This window comes from Aspergillus clavatus, genomic scaffold, assembly GCF_000002715.2.
Source record: "Aspergillus clavatus NRRL 1 1099423829796 genomic scaffold, whole genome shotgun sequence".
In the NCBI taxonomy this organism is placed as follows: Eukaryota; Fungi; Ascomycota; class Eurotiomycetes; order Eurotiales; family Aspergillaceae; genus Aspergillus; species Aspergillus clavatus.
The window spans coordinates 291,571-314,690 of NW_001517103.1; the positions used below are offsets into that span (position 1 = coordinate 291,571).

At 50.9% G+C, this 23,120-nt stretch overlaps 9 protein-coding genes across 9 annotated transcripts, besides 2 other annotated features; 6 read left to right on the plus strand and 3 right to left on the minus strand.

Moving 5' to 3' along the window:
- Nucleotides 1-112: 112 nt before the first annotated feature.
- ACLA_061380 (uncharacterized protein) lies at nt 113-518 on the plus strand (the record flags this gene model as incomplete). Its single annotated transcript, XM_001273601.1, has 2 exons — nt 113-246; nt 308-518. 2 exons carry the CDS (start codon nt 113-115, stop codon nt 516-518), a joined length of 345 nt encoding a protein of 114 aa, XP_001273602.1.
- A 2,189-nt stretch (nt 519-2,707) lies between these two features.
- ACLA_061390 (putative polyketide synthase) lies at nt 2,708-8,859 on the plus strand (the record flags this gene model as incomplete). Its single annotated transcript, XM_001273602.1, has 7 exons — nt 2,708-2,714; nt 2,764-3,201; nt 3,273-6,621; nt 6,743-7,776; nt 7,832-8,200; nt 8,253-8,335; nt 8,395-8,859. 7 exons carry the CDS (start codon nt 2,708-2,710, stop codon nt 8,857-8,859), a joined length of 5,745 nt encoding a protein of 1,914 aa, XP_001273603.1.
- A 220-nt stretch (nt 8,860-9,079) lies between these two features.
- Nucleotides 9,080-9,340, minus strand: ACLA_061400 (uncharacterized protein; the record flags this gene model as incomplete). Its single annotated transcript, XM_001273603.1, has 1 exon — nt 9,080-9,340. The coding sequence occupies one exon, from the start codon at nt 9,338-9,340 to the stop codon at nt 9,080-9,082; it is 261 nt and encodes an 86-aa protein (XP_001273604.1).
- A 955-nt stretch (nt 9,341-10,295) lies between these two features.
- ACLA_061410 (branched-chain amino acid aminotransferase) lies at nt 10,296-11,597 on the minus strand (the record flags this gene model as incomplete). The annotated part of the gene is made up of 3 exons (XM_001273604.1): nt 10,296-11,058; nt 11,135-11,432; nt 11,495-11,597. 3 exons carry the CDS (start codon nt 11,595-11,597, stop codon nt 10,296-10,298), a joined length of 1,164 nt encoding a protein of 387 aa, XP_001273605.1.
- A 1,129-nt stretch (nt 11,598-12,726) lies between these two features.
- Nucleotides 12,727-12,762: a repeat region.
- A 351-nt stretch (nt 12,763-13,113) lies between these two features.
- Nucleotides 13,114-14,163, minus strand: ACLA_061420 (porphobilinogen deaminase; the record flags this gene model as incomplete). The annotated part of the gene is made up of 2 exons (XM_001273605.1): nt 13,114-13,847; nt 13,896-14,163. The coding sequence occupies 2 exons, from the start codon at nt 14,161-14,163 to the stop codon at nt 13,114-13,116; spliced, it is 1,002 nt and encodes a 333-aa protein (XP_001273606.1).
- Nucleotides 14,164-15,008: 845 nt separating this feature from the next.
- ACLA_061430 (uncharacterized protein) lies at nt 15,009-15,464 on the plus strand (the record flags this gene model as incomplete). The annotated part of the gene is made up of 1 exon (XM_001273606.1): nt 15,009-15,464. One exon carries the CDS (start codon nt 15,009-15,011, stop codon nt 15,462-15,464), a length of 456 nt encoding a protein of 151 aa, XP_001273607.1.
- Nucleotides 15,465-17,928: 2,464 nt separating this feature from the next.
- On the plus strand, nt 17,929-18,705 carry ACLA_061440 (putative allergen; the record flags this gene model as incomplete). Its single annotated transcript, XM_001273607.1, has 1 exon — nt 17,929-18,705. One exon carries the CDS (start codon nt 17,929-17,931, stop codon nt 18,703-18,705), a length of 777 nt encoding a protein of 258 aa, XP_001273608.1.
- Nucleotides 18,706-18,710: 5 nt separating this feature from the next.
- Nucleotides 18,711-18,737: a microsatellite.
- A 462-nt stretch (nt 18,738-19,199) lies between these two features.
- ACLA_061450 (putative short-chain oxidoreductase) lies at nt 19,200-20,166 on the plus strand (the record flags this gene model as incomplete). Its single annotated transcript, XM_001273608.1, has 3 exons — nt 19,200-19,480; nt 19,548-19,729; nt 19,781-20,166. The coding sequence occupies 3 exons, from the start codon at nt 19,200-19,202 to the stop codon at nt 20,164-20,166; spliced, it is 849 nt and encodes a 282-aa protein (XP_001273609.1).
- Nucleotides 20,167-21,991: 1,825 nt separating this feature from the next.
- Nucleotides 21,992-22,801, plus strand: ACLA_061460 (A4/G1 family peptidase; the record flags this gene model as incomplete). The annotated part of the gene is made up of 1 exon (XM_001273609.1): nt 21,992-22,801. The coding sequence occupies one exon, from the start codon at nt 21,992-21,994 to the stop codon at nt 22,799-22,801; it is 810 nt and encodes a 269-aa protein (XP_001273610.1).
- Nucleotides 22,802-23,120: the final 319 nt, after the last annotated feature.

Sequence of the window (23,120 nt, forward strand, 5' to 3'; positions counted from 1 at the left end):
AGATGCTGCGTCGCCAAAAAAAGTCCGTTATTGGTGGCTATTGACTTCGTCCACGCTTACCAATGTAGTGCAAGTGGAAACGAGGCTCCCGGAATATGGACTTCAGATCACAATGGAGTCCAGGGAACCAAACTCAGCATCAGCCGCCAGACATATGTCTCACAATCCACAGCTTGGGTACAATCTACTGTCACAAGGTGATGAAATGGACTTCTCAAATGTCATATTTTCCGAGTTTGACCCTAGGTACGTTCTTCGGTAAACAAACCCGAGGACGTATTTGGTAAACTGATAGGTACTTGAGCAGCTACCATCAGCCACCAGCCATGATCGATGCCGTGAATAGCTCCGGCACAGATGAAACGCTGTCAGATCTAGATCTGACTATGAGTAGCCTGAAAGCCAAGCCTCCAGGCTCTGCCTTCAACCCACCGTTTGAGCCAACCGCTCCATTCATCGGACTTGAGCAACAGTACGTAATTTGCTATCATAAACAGCATAAACAAGAGCCAGTCTAATATTCTATCATTCAGATGCCAGTCATATTTTGAAATAGTGCAGAAACACTTGATCCTTATCGACCAGCAAGAGTTCTCGCAATCCGTCATTCCAGTGGGGACACACCAGTGCATGGCCCTCAAACATGCAGTCGCCCTCTCTGGGTCGAGTGCATGTGGGGAGTCAGCCCTAGCAATGGAGTCTTACCTAGCTGCCCGGTTCCATCTGGAAAGAGCCGAGAATCTGGTCGATAGCTCTTCTTTCTTGAACATCGAGACAGTGCAAGCTTTGCTTCTTGTTGCAAGGTTTGAGTTTACTCACATCAGCGGACCGAAAGGGCTTCTCACTATAGCACGTACTATGCAATTGATAAGCCTGCTTACATACGACACCCTCGATGAGACGTCAGCCGAACGCGAGAGCGATAGCTCTCAGATCATGCTGCCAAAATCACATAGCTCTGGATATCTTGAGAAGATACGACAAACATTCTGGATTGCCTTTGCGATGCACTGCAATGCGGCTGCAAGCTTTCCTTGCTGTATACCGGTCAAAGACAACGGGGTAAGCTTGTCCTTGATTACAACTTCATCCTCTCTTTTGTAATTAACAAATCTGATCTAGATCCGCACCGCATTGCCAATCCTCGGATCAACAATGCATTCTGATTCTAATCAGAGTAGCTTTCTTTCGGAAGAAATCACGGAATGTTTGACGAATGGATTCTCCGTCTTTTTGCTCTTCATTCTCTCTATGAAGCTTGTGCTAGACGGGGACCGCCATCGCGAGATGACCAAAAAATACATATCAGACAGCACATCCAACTATAATTTCTGTCTTGCGCATGAGAAGATCGGGAGAGATATAACAATCATGCTTAACTCTCTCTCAACACCAGAGCTTCTCAACGGGCCAAAAAATGAACTACGAGCACTCACCTGTGTTATTGTCCTGGGCGCTCGCATAGATTGGTTCAAAACCGCTATCATTGGATCCCAGAAAGCCGCATTTCTAGGCCCTGTTGCAAAGGAGTACCGAACTTCATGTGTCGCGGTTGCAAACGCTATATGTGACCTGCTTCTAGAAGCAAATGTTGCGGATGCTCAACAAGTATGTGTCCCCAAAACTCACTTTTTCCCTTCACCTACTAGCTTGAACGCAACGGGCATACTCCCTCCCACGCGATGTAAAACAGAAAATAGTATATACTAACATTGGCCCCACTCAAAGATCCCCGTGTATAGAGAAATGTCACTTTTCATAATGCGGCCGCTGGCGTTAGCTGCCGAAGTCCAGCTCGATGTTTTGCAGAGCCCGCGGGACATCGGCTATAATGTGTTCTCATCGACCCGTGAAATACGGCAGAACATGGAGCTTTTATGCAATATAATGTCCTTGTGTAAGCCAGGGACTGGTGAGTATGACTCCAAGATTCAAGCGTGTGTGACGTTCCTGGATAAAACAAAGTTTGAGAGCGTATTCGGCCCAGGTTTTTTGAGGGATGGCCCCAGATAGAGCTAGGCAAGGGATGCTCACAGTACACCCGCATTTCCAGGTGATCATAAGGAAGAGAATATTGGTTTCTATCAGCTGAAACTGCTGTTCTCGATACCATCATGTTCTGTCACCCTGACCACACTACTGATATATTAAGCATTGGCCTGTAACTCTATCACAGCTCTCACAACTCAATAAATGATTACTCTGGGACGGTCCTCTAGACACTGAAGTACTCTTTGCAAAACAAACTGTCTCCAAAGTGCTAAGGGGGTTGAGCCGCTCGAGCCTAACCAGTCAGTAATGGGGAGGTTTAAACTCGCGTTATTCCAAATTAACGGCATAAGATCACATAGAAGGGAAATGTAGGCATGTCTTTTTTTTAATATTCCCGCACTTTTAATCTTGTCCATCAACACCTGCCGGGCCTTGCTAGCAGGTGTAAGAGCGCCTTAGTTGCGTAGAGGTGCGTGCCCAGCGGCTCTCCCGGACAAGGCATCTACTACTAAGGATAGAACATAGCTCAGTCGGTCTCTGGCCGAACTCCTAAGTCAAATAACTCGGACGGTGGCCCGAGCTAATCGGGCGCCTCACCGAGGGTGTGTTATTTTTGAGCGAGACAAACGCGAAGACGCGTGTCAATTCGGAGCCAGACGGCTGTCAAGAGTGTTGGCAGCCAAGTGTTCGGTACCTTTCCTCCAGAAACGAGCAAATGCAAGGTGAAACCGAATATGCTAATCTCAGGCATGTAGGGTAGTGACAGCATAGATTATCCTCGAGAGGAATCGGCCTGCTCGTCCTCCCTGGTTGCAATTAATACCGCGTGCAGAGCAATTTGGTCCGGCGAATGCTCTCGAGCCATTGCAGGAGGCACAAATGTGATTACCAGCCCATTTGACTACCGAAATCTTAAAGCCGCCGGATTCCTCAGCCCCACTGGACAGTGCAAGCCCTTTGATGCTGGAGCCGATGGCTACTGCCGGGGAGAAGGGGTCAGCGCGATTGTCCTTAAGCCCTTGGCGGCTGCTCTCAAGGAGAAAGATCACGTCTTTGGTGTGATTGTGGGGTCAGCAGCAAATCAGAATCAAAACTCCAGTCACATCACAGTGCCACATTCAGGTTCTCAAGTCAAGCTCTATCAAAACGTGATGAACCAGGCAGGCGTTCACCCGCACTCCGTGACATATGTTGAGGCCCATGGCACCGGTATTTACCTCCTTGAATTTCCATTTCCAACGTCCTCCTTGGATCGACCATTTACTTACTCCTGATAACAGGTACTGGCGTGGGTGATCCTGTTGAATGCAACAGTATATGTGAAGCATTTGGCGGCGCTTCAAGAGACAGCACAATCCACTTTGGCTCGATTAAGGGCAACATTGGGCATACCGAAGCTACCACTGGTATTGCTGGGCTCGTCAAAGTCCTGCTCATGATGGAGCATGGGCAGATACCTCAACAAGCCAGTCACAAGCGGATCAATCCGAAGATTGCATCATTTACCCATGCTCAAATGGAAATTCCTCGAAGCTTGCTGCCTTGGAACGCTCCGTTCTTTCTGGCTTGTGTCAACAGCTATGGCGCCGCTGGAAGTAATGCAGCTGTCATGGTTCGTCAAGGTCCATCTTTCAATATCAACCTGAGCGACAGAATTAGTCACGACCCAGTGGGAACAAGATACCCCTTGTTAATATCTGCGGAGTCTTCAAGCAGTATCCTTGCATATTCAAAGAAGCTTTCTACTTGGCTGGCAAAGCTTAAGCCAGGGGTTCACGTATCCGATGTGGCCTTCAATATAGCTGATAGAGCAAACCACTCGCTCTCGCATCTCTTTTCCACTACGGTGTCAAGCATCTCTGAGCTCAAGCAGAAGCTGACAGCCCTTTCAGCCATACATGCAACACCGAGTCCAAAGCCGATGGTTCTTGTTTTCGGAGGCCAGGAAAGCGAATCGATCGGGCTATCCGAAAATGTTTACAAATCTGCGAAGCTGTTCCAACGCCACCTCGATGCTTGTAATGAAATTTTGGTTTCATCAGGCTTTGAGGGTTTGTACCCTGCAATCTTCCAACAGACCCCAGTCCGGAATCTGGCGACTTTGCACTCTGCGTTGTTTGCCATACAATACGCGTCTGCAAAGGCGTGGATTGACAGCGGGCTCAAGGTGGATGCAGTCGTTGGCCACAGTTTTGGTCAACTTACGGCTCTTTGTGTCTCTGGCGTACTGTCACTTGCCGATGCCCTAAAGCTGGTTTGCGGAAGGGCTTCCATTATGACGAAGAATTGGGGCTCTGAAGCAGGATCTATGCTCTTCTTGGAGGCAGATCGGCAAACCGTGTTCAAACTCCTCAGGTCAGTACCAGGTAACCTCGAAATTGCCTGCTACAATGGACCAAGAAGCCATGTTGTGGTTGGCTCTGCAAAGGAAATTGATGCCTTGGAGGCAACGCTCACGGACAACCCTTCCTTTGAAGGAGGCTCAGTTCGTAGAAAGAGACTTCAAGTCACCAATGGGTTTCACTCTAGGTTTACAGAGCCCTTGCTACCACATCTAACGTCTTTATCGAAGGAGCTGAACTGGAAAGAGCCCAGCATACACCTTGAACTCTGTACCAAGAGTTCAGAAAGTCCCAATTTTCGTTTACTTGCGAGTCACACAAGAGGTTCGGTTTTCTTCCAGCAGGCTATCGAAAGGCTTGAGAAAAGGTTCCCGCAAAGCACATTTCTCGAGGTCGGCTGGGGATCATCTGTCATTCAACTTGCCAAAGGTTGTGTAGCAGAAAGCCGCGACCACCTGTTCTTGTCTCCCCAGCTCAGAACATCTAATGCTCTGGGTTCGCTCGCAGATACAACCATCAACCTGTGGAAAGCAGGCTATGCAGCGCAGTTCTGGCTTTTCCATCGATCTCAAAAGGCATCTTACCAGTTCTTACGTCTGCCGCCATATCAGTTTGAGAAGACTCGGCATTGGCTTGGATTCATAGCTGATAGAGGCGAGAAAGATCCGGTTCCAGAGCCTAACATCGAGGCCGAACCCATCACCCATCAGCTGCTCAAATTCCTACGATTCAATGACGAGAAGAAGTCGAGCGCAGTATTCCGTATCGCGCCCCAGAGCGATCGGTTCAAGTCCATGTTGAATGGCCACGTTATGGCAGGCCAGTCTTTAGCACCGGCTTCCCTATACTTTGAGGTTGCTGCTCGTGCTGCGTTGTTTCTCCAATCGGATACTTCAGCTGCTACTTTTGTACCAGCGGTGGAGGACCTCGTGATGACTTCCCCGATTGGCCTCAATACCAACAAAGATCTCCTTCTCACTCTACAGCAGATAGATGATCCGCTACCGTCTTGGACATTTTCGATTACTACTCAACCTCTTCCCAGTCCTACGGGTCGTGTCAGTGAACCTTTCGAGACTTCAACTGGACGGGTATACCTTCAAAGACGTGATGACCCCAGGGCAGCCCAGTTGTTCCAACGGTTCGAAACTCTCACTGGGGCCCGTCGCTGTGAGGAGATAATGAACCACCCTGAATCCGAAATAATGGAAGGAAAGCACATCTACCGCGCCTTCAACCATATTGTCCACTATGGGGAAAACTTCCGAGGGGTCAAGAAAATCACCTGCTTGCGTATGGAAGCCTCTGGAAAGGTGATGATGGTGGTAGACCCGAGCGATCCAGTTGACCAGCGCCTCTGCGACACCCCAATGACGGACAGTTTTATGCAATTCGCAGGATTCTTGGTGAACTATTTCAACAATGACAGTCTAGAGCATGTCCTGGTGTGCTCAAAGATCTCACACATTGAGATTGGTGGGAACTTCGATCCGGACGCGAAGGAGTGGCTTGTTTATTCCAATATGACACAAGGCGGGCAAAATGATGCCTCCGCTGATGTTTATGTCTTTGAGGCGAAGAGCAAGCAGATGGTGATGGCAGCTTTTGGCTTTCGATTCTCCAAAATGTCTCAGTCCCTGCTTATGAGGATGTTGAAAGGTGTCAACGAATCCACAGCCGCAGAGAACGGCAGCAAACCTGTCAATCGTCAGAACTCGGAAGCTGCCTTGGTCAGCGAATTGAACCTCACAATCGAGGCTGCTCCGTCGTCCAAGCATGCTAGGAGATCTAAGAAGCAGTCTAGCAAACGAGCCGAGCTGTTTCAAATCTTGCACAACGTTACGGACATGCCTCTAGAGGATATGAAAGACGAATCATCACTGGAAGACCTTGGAATCGATTCACTCATGGCCACAGAAGTTATAAATGACATTCGAGCATCTCTTAGTCTAACAATCGACCTGTCCAGCTTCTTGTTCTGTTCAGATCTCAAAAGCCTTGTGGTCTACGTTGATTCAATTTTCAACGGTGGTGATGGGAGCTCCGAAGAATCCAGCGGTGAAGACCTGGCTGTATTTGGTGCAGATACGGATCGGTCTACGGCGCCGACTACACCAGAGTTGGTTGCGGAAGAGTTGAGCCCAATTGAAGCGGAAGAAAAGCTCTTGCCTGAGGAGTCTGAAAGCGGGCCATCGATTAACTCTGCGTATAATTCGTTCAAGGAGATCGAATTTGCATATGATCAGCTTGCGGATGGAACGCTGGCTGCCAATTTCTGGGCTCAAGCGTACGCAGAACAGAGGACGGCTCGTTCTTGCATACGTCGTTGAAGGCTTTGCTAAGCTCGGGTGTGATATGGCGAGATTGAGCCCTGGCGATGATGTACCTGAGGTTCCTGCTCTGCCCAGACACAAAAAGCTCGTACGCCAGTTCCATCGCGTTCTAGAGGATGGAGAGCTAATCTTCGCCTTTGGAGAAGGCTTCGTTCGAACACATGCGCCACTCGATCCTACACCTGCGGAGCACATCTACCAAGCAATAGTCGACCTGTGGCCGCAACATAAGGCCGTGACCCAGCTCGTAAGGGTTATTGGAGCAAAACTCGCTGATTGTCTTCGTGGGGAAATCGATGGCCTCCAGCTGATTTTCGGAGACCGAGACAGCAAAAAACTTCTGGAGGATATGTACGAGAATTGGCCGCTTCTTCGAACACCAACAATGCTCCTGGGGGATTTTCTCAAGAACGCTTTTTTCAACTCTACTGGACGTGGGAAATTTCGAATTCTTGAGATTGGCGCAGGGACGGGAGGTACGACGAAATACATTATCAAGTACCTCAAGAGTCAAGGAATTCCCTTCGAGTATGTCTTCACTGACATATCAATGTCGCTGGTTTCCGCTGCCAAGAAGAAGTTCAGAGATGTGGAGGAAATGTCATTCGAGGTGCTCGACGTCGAGAAGGCTCCAAGACGTGAATATGAAAACGCTTTCCACATGATCATTGCCACCAACTGTATTCATGCCACAAGGAGCTTGAACCAATCACTTGTCACCCTCAACAAGATGGTTCGCCAGGACGGGGCCGTTGCGCTTGTGGAGATAACACAGAAGATGGTTTGGCTTGATATCGTCGTTGGATTCTTCGAAGGATGGTGGCTGTTTGAGGACAACCGCACTCATGCTTTGGTAGATGAAAAACAGTGGGAGAGAGAGATGAAGGCCGCCAATTTCAGAGAAGTCCTGTGGACGGATGGACAGTCCCCGGAGTCGAAGACTGTTCGTGTGATTGCTGCATTCAAGTCAGCTCCCGTTGGGGCCAAAAGGCCCTCTGTGAAGGCTGCTGTGCAGACAGTCGTCTACAAAACTATAGGCGACACCGAGGTACACGCGGACGTGTACTACCCCGTCCATTCGGTCCGAACAAACACTAAATTGCCAGTTGGTAAGTACCGCACTTAGATGAACTTTTCAAACGTACTCTGATCACTAGCCTAAAGCCCTGATGATACACGGAGGCAGTCATATGATCTTCTCCCGCAAAGATATTCGCCCAGCCCAGACCCATCTCCTGCTCGAGAAGGGATTTCTGCCAGTGAGTCTGGATCACCGGCTCTGTCCAGAAGTCAATCTTGCCAATGGACCTATGGTCGATGTTTGTGACGCGCTTGACTGGGCTAGAAACAAGCTGCCTTATATCACTCTCAAGAACGACAGGATCCAGATTGATGGAGACAGAGTGGTCGTTGTTGGATGGTCATCTGGTGGACAGTTGGCAATGTCATTAGCCTGGACTGCTCCAGAAAGAGGATTGAGACCACCGGAGGCAATCCTGGCCTTTTATTGCCCGACTAACTATGAAGACGATTGTAGGCTGAAGCTCCTAGGAAGAAAATGGGTTTTGCTAACTTCCTAATTCAGGGTGGAAAAATCCCATTCAGCCCCTCGGCGCAGAAGACAAGGGAGATGAGTATGATCTGCTAGAAGCGATTCAGGATGAGCCGGTAAGTGTCTCGGCTCCAGGTCGACAATCATGTTCCGAAATTAACTATAAACGAAAAAGATCACAAACTACGGCGTCGTTGGAGCATGGGAGCCATTATCTGACCCTCGAATCCAAACCGATCCCCGGTGTCGCATTGTTCTCCATATCAACTGGAAGGCCCAGGCACTGCCCATCATTATCGGTGGTCTCCCCAGCAAGAAAAAAAGCACGGGGCTGAACGTACAGGACTGGCAAGCTCTTCCACAGCCTTCTCTCGATGAGATTGCTCGAGTCAGCCCCCGAGCCCAGATTTTGCGCGGCAATTACAGTACACCTACCTTCTTGATCCATGGGACTAATGACGACTTGATTCCGTGGCAACAGTCTCAGGGCACATATGAAGCCCTCCTCAACGCCGGGGTCTCTGCTGGTTTGGCACTGATTGATGGAGCTCCGCATATTTGCGATCTCAGCAGCAACCCCGAGTCAGAAGGGTGGAAGGCAGCTCTCAAGGGGTACGAGTTCCTCGATAGGTATGTATGAGTTTGATGGCAGTGAGCAAATAGGTCAGCCTGAGCCTGTCTGTGCGAGGAGTATCCCGTGTGGATTGATTTGGTCTACTTCATGTCGCTTGACGACCTTCTCGTCTAGCTAGTTTTCTCTTCCTTTGATCAACTATTTGATTCCGTCCAGCCTACAATAGTGGTCCCACGAGATACATTCCCCACTCAGCTAAACAGGTGTCGGGACATCACTTCCTGGCTTAGTCAAGCATGCCCGGATGCGCGGTGAATCCCGACGCATCGAGTTTCCCGTTCCCGAGATACCGACCGACATACCTCGCACCGAAGCAGTATCCAACACCTGCAATACGCTCACACGCGAGTCTTTCTCGCGTTTCATTCAGAATCACATCAGTAATGGGCTCTGCCTGCTTGGGGAGATGATTCTGCACCCAGTCCATGGTTTTAAACCCGCCGGGTGTGTTCAGGGGCACACTATCCCCGTGGAACAGATCCGGCATGACGACAAGGTAACCCACAGCAGCAAATTGATCCGTAATAAGTTGTACGTTGATTAGTTAGTGACCGATAACATCAGTGAGAAATAGGATTGCTTTCTTGGCGGTTCGCTCTGATGCGTAGGTAATGTATGTTGAGACTATGGTGTGTCTAGTAGGTATATATATTAATGGGAAATGTGGCTCAAGGAGCTGCTATACGCACTATTTGCAATATTCTTGATCTCTCCCTTGGCCTCTCCTTCATGAAGAGAGCCTCTTGTACAATATTCTGAGAGCATATTTGGAGGCATATTTTAATAACAGCGAGTGGAGAGTCAAAAGGACACAGATTGAACTATTATCAGAAATCAAGAAGTCACTCGTGTCAGGTCCAGTTTGGAGTAAGAAGACATGCAGCTATATACACTTTTGACCAGGACTCACTGAGTGTGAGAAGAATTGAAGAATCAAGGTGATCCCATAGCAGCAAAGATCCAAAGTGTTTGATTCCAGGCACCTATCGATGTACATCTACCTCGGCCTCAGCGTCTGAGATAGCTAGGCGCCAAAGCGGTACGCGTCAAGCCATTGGCCCCAAATCTCATATTCAATCATCCATAAGAATTGCTCAGATGAAGTTTTGAGATTGGTTCAGGATTTGCTTTCTGCTCTCCGTCCAATTGGTATCTCAAAGCTACTGCAACGAATTCGCGTTGTTCTTCAGAGTTCCCGTGCCCACTGCATTATATTTACACCCAGCGGAGACATAACCTCTTGACTATGGTTGAAGGTCCATTCTGAATGGTATGGTAAGATTTCGACTGTCAAGAGAGTAGTGCGCAAGAAGTGTAAACCAAATCGAACAAAAATGAATAATCGCGGCCCCTCTGATCATTGTCATGACACAAATCGTGCCTTTCCCTCTACCAATTGGTCAAATGCATCCCCCCATGTGAATATCACCGATGAAACAGTCTCACAGCCTAGCCCCAAGGCCAACCTCGTGGGCCTGAATAAGATCATCGACCAGAACACCCCACTCATGCTCCTCTTCACCATACTGCCGTGCTTCAATCCATTCCCGCATCGTTGCTGCCAAATGGCCCGTTTCCTCTGTCGACGATAAGCCGCAGTTGATGGTCCGTCCCGCCCAGCGGATACAGCGCACAGGGACAACTACAGCCGCGGTGCCTGTGCCAAACACCTCCTCCAGGTTGCCTGCAGCAGCCGCCGCTTCCAGCTCCTGGATCGAGATGCTCCGTTCTCGGACCAGCCAGCCCTGCGGCTCCAGCCTCTCCCGCGCCAGACTCAGCACGCTGTCCCGGTTGACACCTGGCAGGATCATGCCGTCCAATGGCGGGGTTACCAGCTCATGACACCCCAAGTCAGGTCGGCGCAAGACGATAAACAGATTCATCGTCCCGGCTTCGGTCAGTTGATTGTCCTCTCCGAAGAGCCACAGCACTTGGTCAGACCCTCGCTGTTTGGCCACAAGCTCTGGCACCATGCAGGGGGCATAGTTGCCCCCAATCTTGTGGCTGCCGCTGCCTCCAGGCCACGCACGCACCCATTGCGAGCTGCTGATAGCTTCCAGCGTGATGGCTTTGAATCCGCTGCGGAAATAGGAGCCTGCTGGGGTCGCCAGCACGTAGAGAAGAGCGGACGTGGGGGGAGTAACGCTCAGTCCGGGGTTTGTTCCGATTATGACTGGTCGCAAGTAGAGCGAATATCCTCGAATACTAAGTAGGACAATTGTCAGTGCTGTTCCAATAATTGCACCGTATCTACGACGAAGGGGTGGGAAGTTTTGCTCACGCAGGGATATGTCGATCCTCAATGGCGACGAATTTCGCCAAAAGGGTCAGGAACTCTACGGGATTGAAGGTTGGAAGTGCGACTCGTGCTGCCGACTGGTTCAGTCGTGCAGCGTTCATCGCTGGCCGAAAGAGTCGTATCCGGCCCTGGGCGTCTTTGTATGCCTTCATCCCTTCGAAGCACTCGAAGCCGTAGTGGAATACGCCTGCGGTTGGATCAAGGCTGAGATTCTCGTAGGGGACGATTCGAGGTGCATGCCAGCCATGGTCCTCTGACCATGGGATCTGGAGGAGGTGATCTAAGGAGAAGGTGCCGTTAGGTTCACGTAATGGCGTTTGCTACTCATTGTTCATATTGTACCTGTTACATGCTTGCCAAACTCGAGGTCGGCAGGGTTTGGTATATCAGATGGCCGCGGGTTGCGAATGATGTGCAGTTTACTTGCCTCCAGTTTCGCTGCCATCGTAGAAAATGATTATAGACGTGCGAGGAGGAAGATTTAAGTGACTCGGGAGAGTTATCACTGGTAGCCCCTGAAGCTGAGTTATATATCCGTTTCATGCTGGCTAGGATGCACATTATTCCGATCTACCACCTGACCAGGCAGCCAGGGTCATTCTCCATTCTCACCAATGCTTCAGATATCACAATAAAGCGAAGTACTGTCATCAATGTCTTTATGCATGCTATCCCACCTCGGGATTGACTAGCGCTGGACGCCTTGTCTGACACCTTGTCCGAATGTATTGTCCCATGCCGTTTCTGTCATCCATGTTCTACTCTGCATGTTCATTCTGCCCAATCCAGGGGGTTTCACTCCCCAGCCAGCTAGCGATTTTACGTGTTGAATTCCCATCAATCCGCTCCTCTATCCTGGTCTTTCACGCCAGAGAGTACAGAAAACGAGAGAGCTTAGCATCTTTTTGGACTTGGCGAGGAGCAAGTTGCTTACTCTTATCTTCGATAGATAGCCCTTACTCCACCACACCCAAAGATCCTGATCCATCCACTGTCTACATAGTTAGTCTGCCACTTTAGTCTCACTCCCCAGTGTCCACTCCGCTGGCGTACTTTATCAAGTCGCGAGTGCCGGCTGCCCAGCTGCCCAAGGCGGACCCTCCCAACCTCCGCTTCATCGCCACGTCGACGTTCGCTCTCTTCCAGATCTGCAATACCATCGAGGCTCTGGGATGCTTTCTGCCGTCGCTCTATCAGGATTGACCATCGCAGTCTTTCTGATCTGGGGGTTGTCCATGTCACTAGCCCCCCTCTTCGTCTTCTCCATTGTCTACGGCCTGTTCGCCGGATCCTACACCAGCACCTAGCCCGGGATAATGCGGGACATGGTCCGCAAGAAGGTCTCTACGGAGTCCAGAATGGTCTTTGCGTGTCTCACCGCCGGTAGGGGCATTGGCAATCTTGTCCCTGGGCCGCTCAGCGAGGCACTGGTCAAGGGGATGCCGTGAAAGGACCAGGCAATCTATACTGGTGTCACTGGGGTTGTTGGAGGAGGGAGCGACGTTGCTCGCTGCCTCAAGTGGATCTAACAGGAAGCATGAATGTCGAGAACGGGCGCGGTGAAGTGAATAACAAGAGAGGGGGGGGGGGGGGGGGGGAGAGAGAGAGAGCCGTGAAATGCTCCGGGATTTGAACAAAAATTCTTCTTCTGGTAGTATCCAGTCCTTTGGTCCTTTCTAAGGCGCCTTTCACTTCGCCGAGCGTGGCTTCGCAACCGATCGTCCTGGAATGTTATATATTGGTTCTATCGGCGCCTAATCCCAAGGCAGGAATATCAGGATATTCTCCAAAAGCAGACTTGGCGATGGGCAATTCACAAGTCCTATTGAGGTTGTACTAAGCACTCCGTGAGTCATTGTTCAGCAGTATATTGCATAGCATCTACCTCAAAGCCATATAGAGTCGAGTTTGTTCCTATTATTGCAGTTCATCATACTATAAGCCCGATAATCGTAGCATCATTACTCCTTCGGCGGGCGATTTGTATTAATCTCAGTCAGAATCCCATCCGCACCAGCCTTCACCAGTCTCGCGGCCAGCTCCTCTCCCAGCGCAATCGCCTCCTCCTTGCTCTGCACCCTCACCTCAACACTATCCAGCACACTCCGCGTCCCATCCAGACTGACAACAATGGCCCTCATCGCCAGCAAACGCGCCGCCCAATCCACCCACTCCGTCTCCACCCCGATGGGAACACTACACCCACCCTCCAACGCCCTCATCAGCGCCCTCTCCGCCAAACACGCCAGCGTCGAGCCCTCATCCCCCAAGCGATCAAGCAGCTCCAACGTCGCACTATCCCCCTTCCGAATCTCAAGCCCCAGCGCCCCCTGCCCGACCGCATGCAGGATCCCCCCGTCCCTGGAACCCAGGTACTGGCTAATGCGGTGCTGAAGGCCCAGCCGCTCCAGTCCCGCAGCGGACATCACCATGCACGTGTACTCGCCGTCGGGGTCGTCGACCTTCGCGAGCCGCGTCTCGACATTCCCGCGCAGGTTTGCGAAGCGCAGGTGGGGGTAGAGACGGCGGAGCTGTGCGGAGCGGCGCACGGAGGACGTGCCGACGATGGCGCCGGCGGGGAGGCTCTGCAGGGTGGTATATGGGAGGCTGGACTTGATGATGAGGGCGTCGCGGGGGTCATCGCGGGGCGGGATGGCGGCGAGGTCGCAGGTGTCGGGGAGGGTGGTTGGCATATCTAACAATTTCAGTTGTGAGCGGGTTGGTGGAAAAACCAAGGACGTACCTTTGAGACAGTGCACGACGACATCGAGTTCGCCCGAATTGAGCTTCTCCTCCAACTCGGCGGTCCAGAGGTTCTTTGCGCCGAAGCTGTACAGCGCCGTGGACTTGTCTCGGTCGCCGAGGGTGTGCAGCGTTACGATCTCGAAGGATCGGTCGGGTGAGAGCTTTTGCAGGTTGTCACGGATGCCCTCCGCTTGGACGATGGCCAGCTTGGATCGTCGCGTGCCGATTCGCAGCGGCGGGAGGGAGTTTGGGGAGCTGTCTGCCATGATGATGGGATTGAGGAGGAAGAGGAGCACGAGAGGTTCAATAGAGCCCCCGCGTGTCTGGTAGGGTTATAAAATAACCTCGGTATGATATCTTAGGCGATAAAGCTCTGCCTGAGATGCTAACTTAAGAAATCCCGAATCGTGCGATTTGGAGTTTGGACTGGAGACTTAGCCTCAGGCTGACGCCCCACCGTCCATTTTAGTGTTGGATTTACATCGTTCGAGCTGGGATGCTTCCTCGGTTCTTCCACATGGATAGTAGTGTCGGTCCTTGTTTTCTCATGGTCCTGGATCTTGAGGGCTGGACTTATAGCTGCCTGTTGAGGAACATCATCATCAAGCCACAGCAACAAGCGAAAGATCAAGTTGTTGACAGTTCACTTAGATCTTTCCCTTGTGATTAAAAATCAAATCTCATCTATGGGTCATCATGCAATTTTGCTACATATCGTTGGTCAAACTAGCCAAGCATTTCATGCTAGTGCTGTTGCTAATGTCCCAGTGTTCGCCTTTCCAACCACTCACCATCAAGAAGTATTAAAACAGCCCCGCGATGAGCACGAAGCTAAGCTCAAAAGAAGAGGCTAAGGCTGTTATTGACAATGATGATTTGAGAGGCACTGCGCTTCCATGTTGATCCCAACAAACATCTATCGCATCCCAAGGCCCACAAGAGTCATGCCTCCAGATGAAACCAAGCCCCAAACGCCACCTTTTCTACAGCTCCCACGCGAAATCCGGGACATTATCGTCCATCACTCTCTCTTGGACCACAATCCAGTTGCTGTAGAGCTATAAATTTAATGGCCCTTGAGTGGTTTGTCAAATCCGGCCCTGCGATCGCAATGGGTACATTTTCCGAAAGAGATGTCTCGATCAAAACGCTGAGATTGGACGTCTGTACGAGGACGGGTATACCACAAGACTTGCTTGGGCCACCGGATATTTCCTTCCAAGAGGGGGTGGAAACTCCACGTTGCAGAACGGCGAAGGACGATCTGAGAAAGTTGAACCGGGCGACTGCGACTGTCCATAAAATGCATCCCGACTACCTGTTGGCTGCTCTCAAACATATACTGGAGATGGTGCTCTACTGGCCGTACCGTAATGTGATCTACGAGCATGTGGGATCGGTCATGTTTTTACTTGATGGAAGACTGCTGGAGTGGGATTTGACTGAGTATTTGCAGAAAATGTGGTCAGAAGATGAGGACCATGCGCAGTGGAGGCAGGGTGTCCTTGTACAGAGAAAGAACATCGGTTTTTGTGCAGATAATATGCTCCCAAAAGAAGGGACTTGATAATGGGAAATCGCAATGGGGTGTTATTGAGGATGATGATGAGCCAGTCTGTTTTCAACTCCCTCGACTCAACATCCGCAATGATAGACCACTATGTGCATTCGGCCATCGAACCATGTAAAAGAGATGGCAGTTATGCAAGCATTATGTGAGTGATATCGTCTTCCTCAATTTGCTCCACTGTTCTCATACTTCTCAATACTCCTCATCATGATAACAGTTTGCAACGTCTCACAAACGAGATGCGACATTCTGGCAAGATATATATCAGACATGCCAGGACTGCTTAGATCTTGTCTGCGGAGCCTAGGGGAAATTGTGCGGAGTAATCCATGTACCATAACTTGAGCCCTTTCATATCTCCATCTAATTTGGTGGCGTTCGTGGCTTGCGATCGTGAAGCCATCCCGAAATGACGGTGTACCCCGTCGACTAAACTAAGCATAAATCCTGCGGGCCGTTGCATCTGCTGGCTTTCGATGGGTTTGGGGTACATAGTCATGGACATATATGAGGACGACTTGGTATGCCAGGTACACCAGGGAAGAAAAGCAGCGCAGGTAATATTGTATAATGAGCGACTCATTCGTCTCTACTTCAGGAGAAAAACCGATGAATAATTACCACTTAAAATTGATATGGACTTTTCATCAATATCTAAAACAAATCTCTGTGAGTTTGGAGAGGCTGACTAGCTTCATCTACATTCTCCATCCTAGTCGTACATCTTCTGCGTTGTTCTAGAAACCTCAGCCCTAACCCACCATCTATACCTCGACGCGGTCACCTGAGTGGGAGTGCAGGAAGCATGGACCAGTCATGATTGTTACTCATCTCCTCTCGATATTATCTCGGATATATTCGGCAAGAGGGAAGAAGAAGATGGGATTTACTGCCCTCGCGTAGGGGCTTGACTCAACCAGAAAGTCCGATACCGGATTGCCAAACCAGGACACCAACACTGCCATCCCAACTAACAGCACAAAATGGCATTTATATCCTCTTCCGAACTGCCGTATTCGCAGAGAAAAAAAAATCCAAATCACAATACGTGGCAGGCCGAGAGAAAAAGTCCGCGTGCCTGAGGGTCCAAAAGAGCAACCATGGCTGATGCTGGGTCAGCTGACAGAGAAACAATCAATCCAGGACTACAATTGCAGTGGATTGTATTGCCATTGGCCGGCTTAAGAGCCCTGGTCTGGCTTAGTCACATTATTGACCACTCAGCGTTTGTGCTCAATGGAAAGAACAATTCTTTTTGTTCGGCTGCCCTGGCCCAGACGGAGTGAACCATGGCTCATCCAGGCAACATGCAAAGTCTTTTCACAGAATTGACACCAGATTTCAAGGGGCACAATTATTCCGTCATGGTGAAAACATGGGATTAAAGACAGTGACGCTTTTCATGAGGAGTATAGGGACTTGACTCAGATATGTATTCTTAACATTGTTGATGATGGAGATGTTAGGGCTCGCACTACTCGACGCAAGAAAATGGCTATCATCAAAACACCATACCGCACAGATGAGCAGACACATCGGACATGTCCCCCACAAGACTCGTAAGTGCTTTCCAGTTCAGAGTTTCCACTCTTTCACTTCAGCGCCTCCGACCCGCTCTTGGGGCTTGACCTGTGGAGGAGCGTCAGAGCCTAGACCGGTAGACAAGGCCCTCTCTCTTCCGAAATGGCCAAGTTTTTTTTTGTTCTTTCCCCTTGCCCAAAGTGGTTACAAAGGATCCATACGGATGACTCCGGAAAGACTGACACATGGAAGACATTGACATGACAGTGGCCAATGGCATTGAAAGCGTTCCTTGGATTTAGGAACCATTCGGTATTTCTGGCCAATCCAACCACAATACCGTCCTTCCCTGGCTACAGTCTTAAACCATATCTACCCAATGACCCCCTGGAAGGCCATTGAGGGCGTCAGGAACCCGTTGATCTAGACCATGGCTGGCTCTTGCGCGGACAGCCAGTACGGGCAGCGCTCACGCTGACGCAGCCGTCACTCCGTCACTCCGATTCCTTCCCATGCTTTGAAGCTCGTTTGATCCAAGGATCATCTCATCCATTGCTACCATGGATGTTGACGAGCGCAGGTGCGTGCTGAGAACCCCAGGGTGGCGTGCTGATAGAATTTTTCTGTTCCTCAAGGTTATATAAGGATGGAACTCTTCTCGACCTGGATTTCTGCTCTCCATCACTTGCATTCATTCTCCGTGTGCATACACACCTTCATTCTTTCATCCACATCGACTGTTATAGTCGAGTCACTCTCTTGAAATCTGTCGTTGTCCTTTGTTGCGTCAGTCATTCCTTTAGACTACCAACTCCTGTCTTTCTTTACAAGATCGCTTGACGCGGACTTTCATTGGCTCTCTTTACGTGTCAATCTCGTCGAGACGCTTATATCCACCATCCAATCCTTTTATTCTCGTTCTATCCGTTAAAACTCCACAATGCAGTTCACCAAGTCTCTTTTGCTGCTGGCAGCCCTCACCTCCAGCGCCCTGGCCCGTCCCCAGGGCCACGAGCGGCGCCAGACCACCGCTACTGCCACCTCCAGCGGCTCCAGTGGCTCCGGTTGGACCGCGACTCCCGCCAGCGGAGCCGAGACGACCGCCGGCTTCGGGGGCCGCACCGCCCCCAGCGGCGCAGACATCACCTACGCCGGCAACGTCGGTAGCCCCTGGGGCAGCAACATCATTGAGATCTCCGAGTCCGACGCCCCCAGCTACAAGCACGTCGCGCAGTTCAAGGGCCAGAACTCCGAGACCTGGAACGTGGTCTTCTGGAACAAGTACGGCCCCGACGGCAAGATGACCGGCTGGTACGGCAACTCCGCTCTCAGCCTCACCCTCGGCCCCGGCGAGACCAAGTACGTCGCCTTTGACGAGGACACCAACGGCGGCTTCGCGGCCGCTGCCGGCAGCATCCCCACGGACTCGAACGGCGCCTATGCCTCCACTTGGGGCGAGTTCGACTTCAGCAGCACTGGGAATACCGGATGGTCTGGCTTTGACGTCTCAGCTATCGTGCCCCAGAATGCTGGACTTAAGGTGCAGGGTATGCAGATCTGTGATGCCCACGGCGGTACCTGCTCGACCATCACCCCTGGCGCTGCCTCGGTTAGCAATGCCTATACCACTGCGGAGACTAATGTCGGCGGTATTGGCGGAAACATCTCTGGTGGTGGTCCTATTCGTCTGGCTGTTGTCGTTGACTACCAGGGTTAAGTGATGGAGAATACTTAGAGGAGAATACTTAGACAATAGACACGAAAGATAGACTTCTGGTCGCTTTGATAGCGACCCAATGAATGCAGAGAAACACATTCGTTCACATTTACATTTATTTTTCTTTTTTTATGAAATCCCAATATATACGTTGTATGAGGTCCCTGCATGGTTGGCTGGTTGGCGAGTTGCGAGTTGGTAGAACCCGACGCTCCGATCCTCCATTGCGATCCCGAAAATCTTCGGACTATCGGGCTAAGGAGAGCCATCACCATTGGAAATGCATCCATCGTACCTCCTGAGAGCAGGTAATTGGACCATCTATGAATTATATCGACGAGCGATATACCTTAGTAGTCGCAATCGAGAATCCTTCCTCATCGTAGCCACGACGTATATAAACCCCAACGTCTCCAGCCATCACCTCCCTACTCCAACACGATCTCAACACAATCACTCTCATCCCCCAAAACACCCCCCCCAAAAAAAACATAATGTCCCAAATCTGGCTCATCACCGGCACCTCCTCAGGCCTAGGCACTGAATTCGTCACCCAGGCCCTCGCCCGCGGCGACAAAGTCATTGCGACCGCCCGCGACATCACCAAAATCGCACACCTGGCAGCCGCCGGCGCCGCGACCATGCAACTCGACGTGACAGCTCCCCAGGCGGAAATGGATGCGAAAGCCGTCGAGGCGATTGCCGTGTATGGACGAGTTGATGTCCTCGTCAATAATGCGGGATACATGCAGTTCGGCACGCTCGAGGATCTGAAGTAGGCCGGTCCCTAGTGACGGGATTTCGCCGGGTGTTTTTTTTTTTGTTGATACTGACGGACGTAGATACGAGGATTACCTGTCTCAGTTCAATACGAATGTCTTCGGGATCATCAACATCACCAAGGCATTCCTGCCGCATTTCAGACAAAGGAGGCAAGGCGTGGTCGTCGCCATTGGCTCGAGCGTTGCGTGGAAGGCGTTTCCCACCGTGGGGGCTTATTGTGCTTCCAAGGCTGCGCTTCACTGTACCTCCTCCCACTTCCGCTACTCCAAATAGTGCTAACAAGGCGGCACAGCTATAATGGAGACACTGAGTCAAGAGACAGCCTCCACGGGTATCAAAACTCTCCTCGTGGAGCCCGGGCAGTTCCGCACAAACATCCTCGACGCCACGAAGAGCATGTTTGTCGAGACTTCTGTCCCAGAGTACCGGGACCTCGTCGATGCGTCGCTTACAATGTTCCGTAGCGCGAATGGAAGGGAGACTGGGGATCCGAGGAAGGGGGTTGCGCGGGTCATTGATGTGGTCAAGGGGGAGAATGCGGCGCGGGGAAAGGCGTGGCCAAACCTGCTGCCGTTGGGAGGAGATGCTGTGGACGCCTTAAGGGGGAAGTGTTTGGACACGCTGAGGATGTTGGACGAGTGGAAGGATGTTTCGACTGGAACGGACTTTGAGGTTTAGGTCCTTAGCGTCGTGGTGATATACTGCTCGGGGATATAAAGAAGCTAGAGCGCAATCAAGTCCAGTACTTTTCATTTCTCCCAGACTTAATACTGGTGTGCCAGGAAATGGTGGTTTTGTGTGCGTCACAATATGGATCTTCGCATTTCAGCAGATTGGACCGAACTCGCCGTGTCTAGACTATTGTCGGGCTGTGCATCTTGCTTTTGGTGGCCTTTTTGATGTCCCAATTCGACAACTAACAACACCAGGATGATTTTTCGTGACTACTTCTGTTTCTTATCCCTTTACTTCTCAAAGAAGTGCTTAAGGCATGGCGCATATAGCGTAATCTTGAATGTCAGCATGGAACCTCCTGGACATCATTATTCCAAGGTTAACTCCCAGAGTACTATCCACATGGCCTGCGAGCTTTCAAGACGGATCCAGGAGGATGAGGCAGTTATCTTCTCTCGTTCTGAGATAGCTAGAAGCATCTAAAGGGCAGTTACACAATGGAAAAGTCGTGGGATGTTGATGATTTGAATGCCCATGAGAATTCGACCGGGCATTAGGACCATATGCCCTGTAGCCATCTCCCCTGATCACCCCGAATGCATGCATTGTGACTCGGTATACGCGACTGAAGAACATGCATGCAAGAAAGAACTGAATGATCCACGGCCATTCAGGATACTAGATAATCAAACCCAAGGTAGGTGAAGAAGGATATCCGGCGTCCTCATTGGCGCTATCACTTGCATAATCTTGCAGAGCTTGACGTGACGATAGCGCGATTAATATAAAACCAAGCCATTTTCCCGAGACGTTACATCGTTCTCATGGATGATAGAGAGAGCCCGACTGACTCGCTCTGTTTGATTCTGTCATCGTAGCTGTCATCACCATCCACAATGCTTATCATTCACCAAGATGCTTGACGAAGCTTGATGTTATCGCGCCGTCTGACAGCGACAGGCCTAGTCTCACCACACTAGCATCAAAACCCCGCTCGATTTCTTCATCCCCAGTCTGTAGAAGATACCGTTTTGTAAAAACCTGTGCCTGTTTGCATTCATGCTGACAGCGATGTTCATTTGAGGAGGTGTGATAGACCGTGAGCGCCGTCGGAGCTCCGTTTCGATGCCGAGGGGGATATTAAGATCCGGCACCGGCGGATGAGGACTGTTCTGCAACGGCTCTAGCCGTCGCTTATACATGCCTGGTTCTATTGGTGCAACTTTGATCCTATTGCTTGACTGTCTTGGCGAATGCTTGACTATTCAGGCAGTGATCACCAACTTCTGTAGCTATGGCCTCGCTTCGAACGGCATCTCGCGATAGGAGGCCTTATCTATTGTGCACGTATATGACAGGGGAGAGCACGGTTCACTGAGAAGCCAATGGCATAACCCTCGTCCAGCGTTTCAGGGGTAATATATCCAGATTCCACTGCTCCGTGGCGCTTTCAGTCCTGTGGCAGAGATCGAGCCATCGTCTAGATTTACCGAAATCGACCGTCTTCAACACAATCTGCAGCAATGCATGTTCTACACATTGGGCGACAACAGCTTCAAAGATCCTGGCTAGCGTGAGTCTAGTCGAGCTCTTGCATCGGCCTCCGGACGTTCTCCTCATGGTCCGACTACTCATTCTCAATGGGGATAGCACGCCTACAAGTATCAGTGAATAGGCCATGCTCAAGGCAAACATATGGTCCATTCTGGAATATAAAAAGGGGCCCAATCCCCTTCAAATGCTGTATCATCTCAAGCAAGGCTCACAGTCCCAGACCACTTCCGACTTCTATCTCTAAAGCCACGGTCAAAAGGTTTCCATCGCCACAATGAAGTTCTCCGCCGTTGTCGCCTCCAGCTTGCTCGCCGGCGCTGCCATCGCTGCTCCCCTTACCGAGCAGCGTCAAGCTCGTCACGCCCGCCGTACAGCCCGCGCCACCAACAGATCCAGCCATCCCCCTTACAAGGTCGGCAGCTCTGAGCTGCTCGAGCTCAGCAACTCCACCCACGTCGAGTACAGCTCGAACTGGGCCGGCGCCGTGCTCATCGGCAATGGCTACACCTCCGTGGTCGGCGAGTTTACCGTCCCGGAGCCGTCCGCCCCCGACGGCGCCGACTCCGGCACGCAGTACTGCGCGTCCGCCTGGGTCGGCATTGACGGCGACACCTGCTCGTCCGCCATCCTGCAGACGGGCGTCGACTTCTGCATCCAGGATGGCTCGGTCTCCTTCGACGCCTGGTACGAGTGGTACCCGGACTACGCGTACGACTTCAGCGGCATCGACATCTCCGTCGGCGACACGATCAAGCTCACCATCGACGCGACCAGCAAGACGGCGGGAAGTGCGATCATCCAGAACCTGTCGACTGGCAAGACGGTCAAGCATACTTTCACCGGTGGTGTGGATGGTGATCTGTGCGAGACCAACGCGGAGTGGATTGTCGAGGACTTTGAGTCGAATGGCTCGCTGGTGCCCTTTGTGAACTTTGGCACCGTGACTTTTACCGGTGCGAAGGCTACAACTGGTGGCTCGAGCGTTGGTCCCTCCGGTGCTACCTTGATGGATATCAAGCAGGGCAGCAGTGTCTTGACCTCCTCTTCTGTCTCGGGTAACTCTGTTAGCGTCAGCTATGTCTAAGCAGGAGTAGTGGTGAGCGAAATTCTCGCTCCCTGGAAGATCTGTTGATGGATTGAGCTATGAGTAAAGAGGATCTGGACACTCGGCATATGCACAGATGTAAATAGGTGACTAACGTTTGGAATATACTCGTTGGCTTTCAGAAGATGATATAACATAAGTCGTAAACCATGCCCGCGAAAACAGCTTGAATCTCCAAGACAATCTTCCTAGATGAACGGTATTCGTCTCTCGTCCAGAGGATACCAGCGAAACTTGCAAAATAAGCAATCGCCCTGTTATCAGGCTCTCCTTCTAGTAGCCAACAGGCCATCACTCA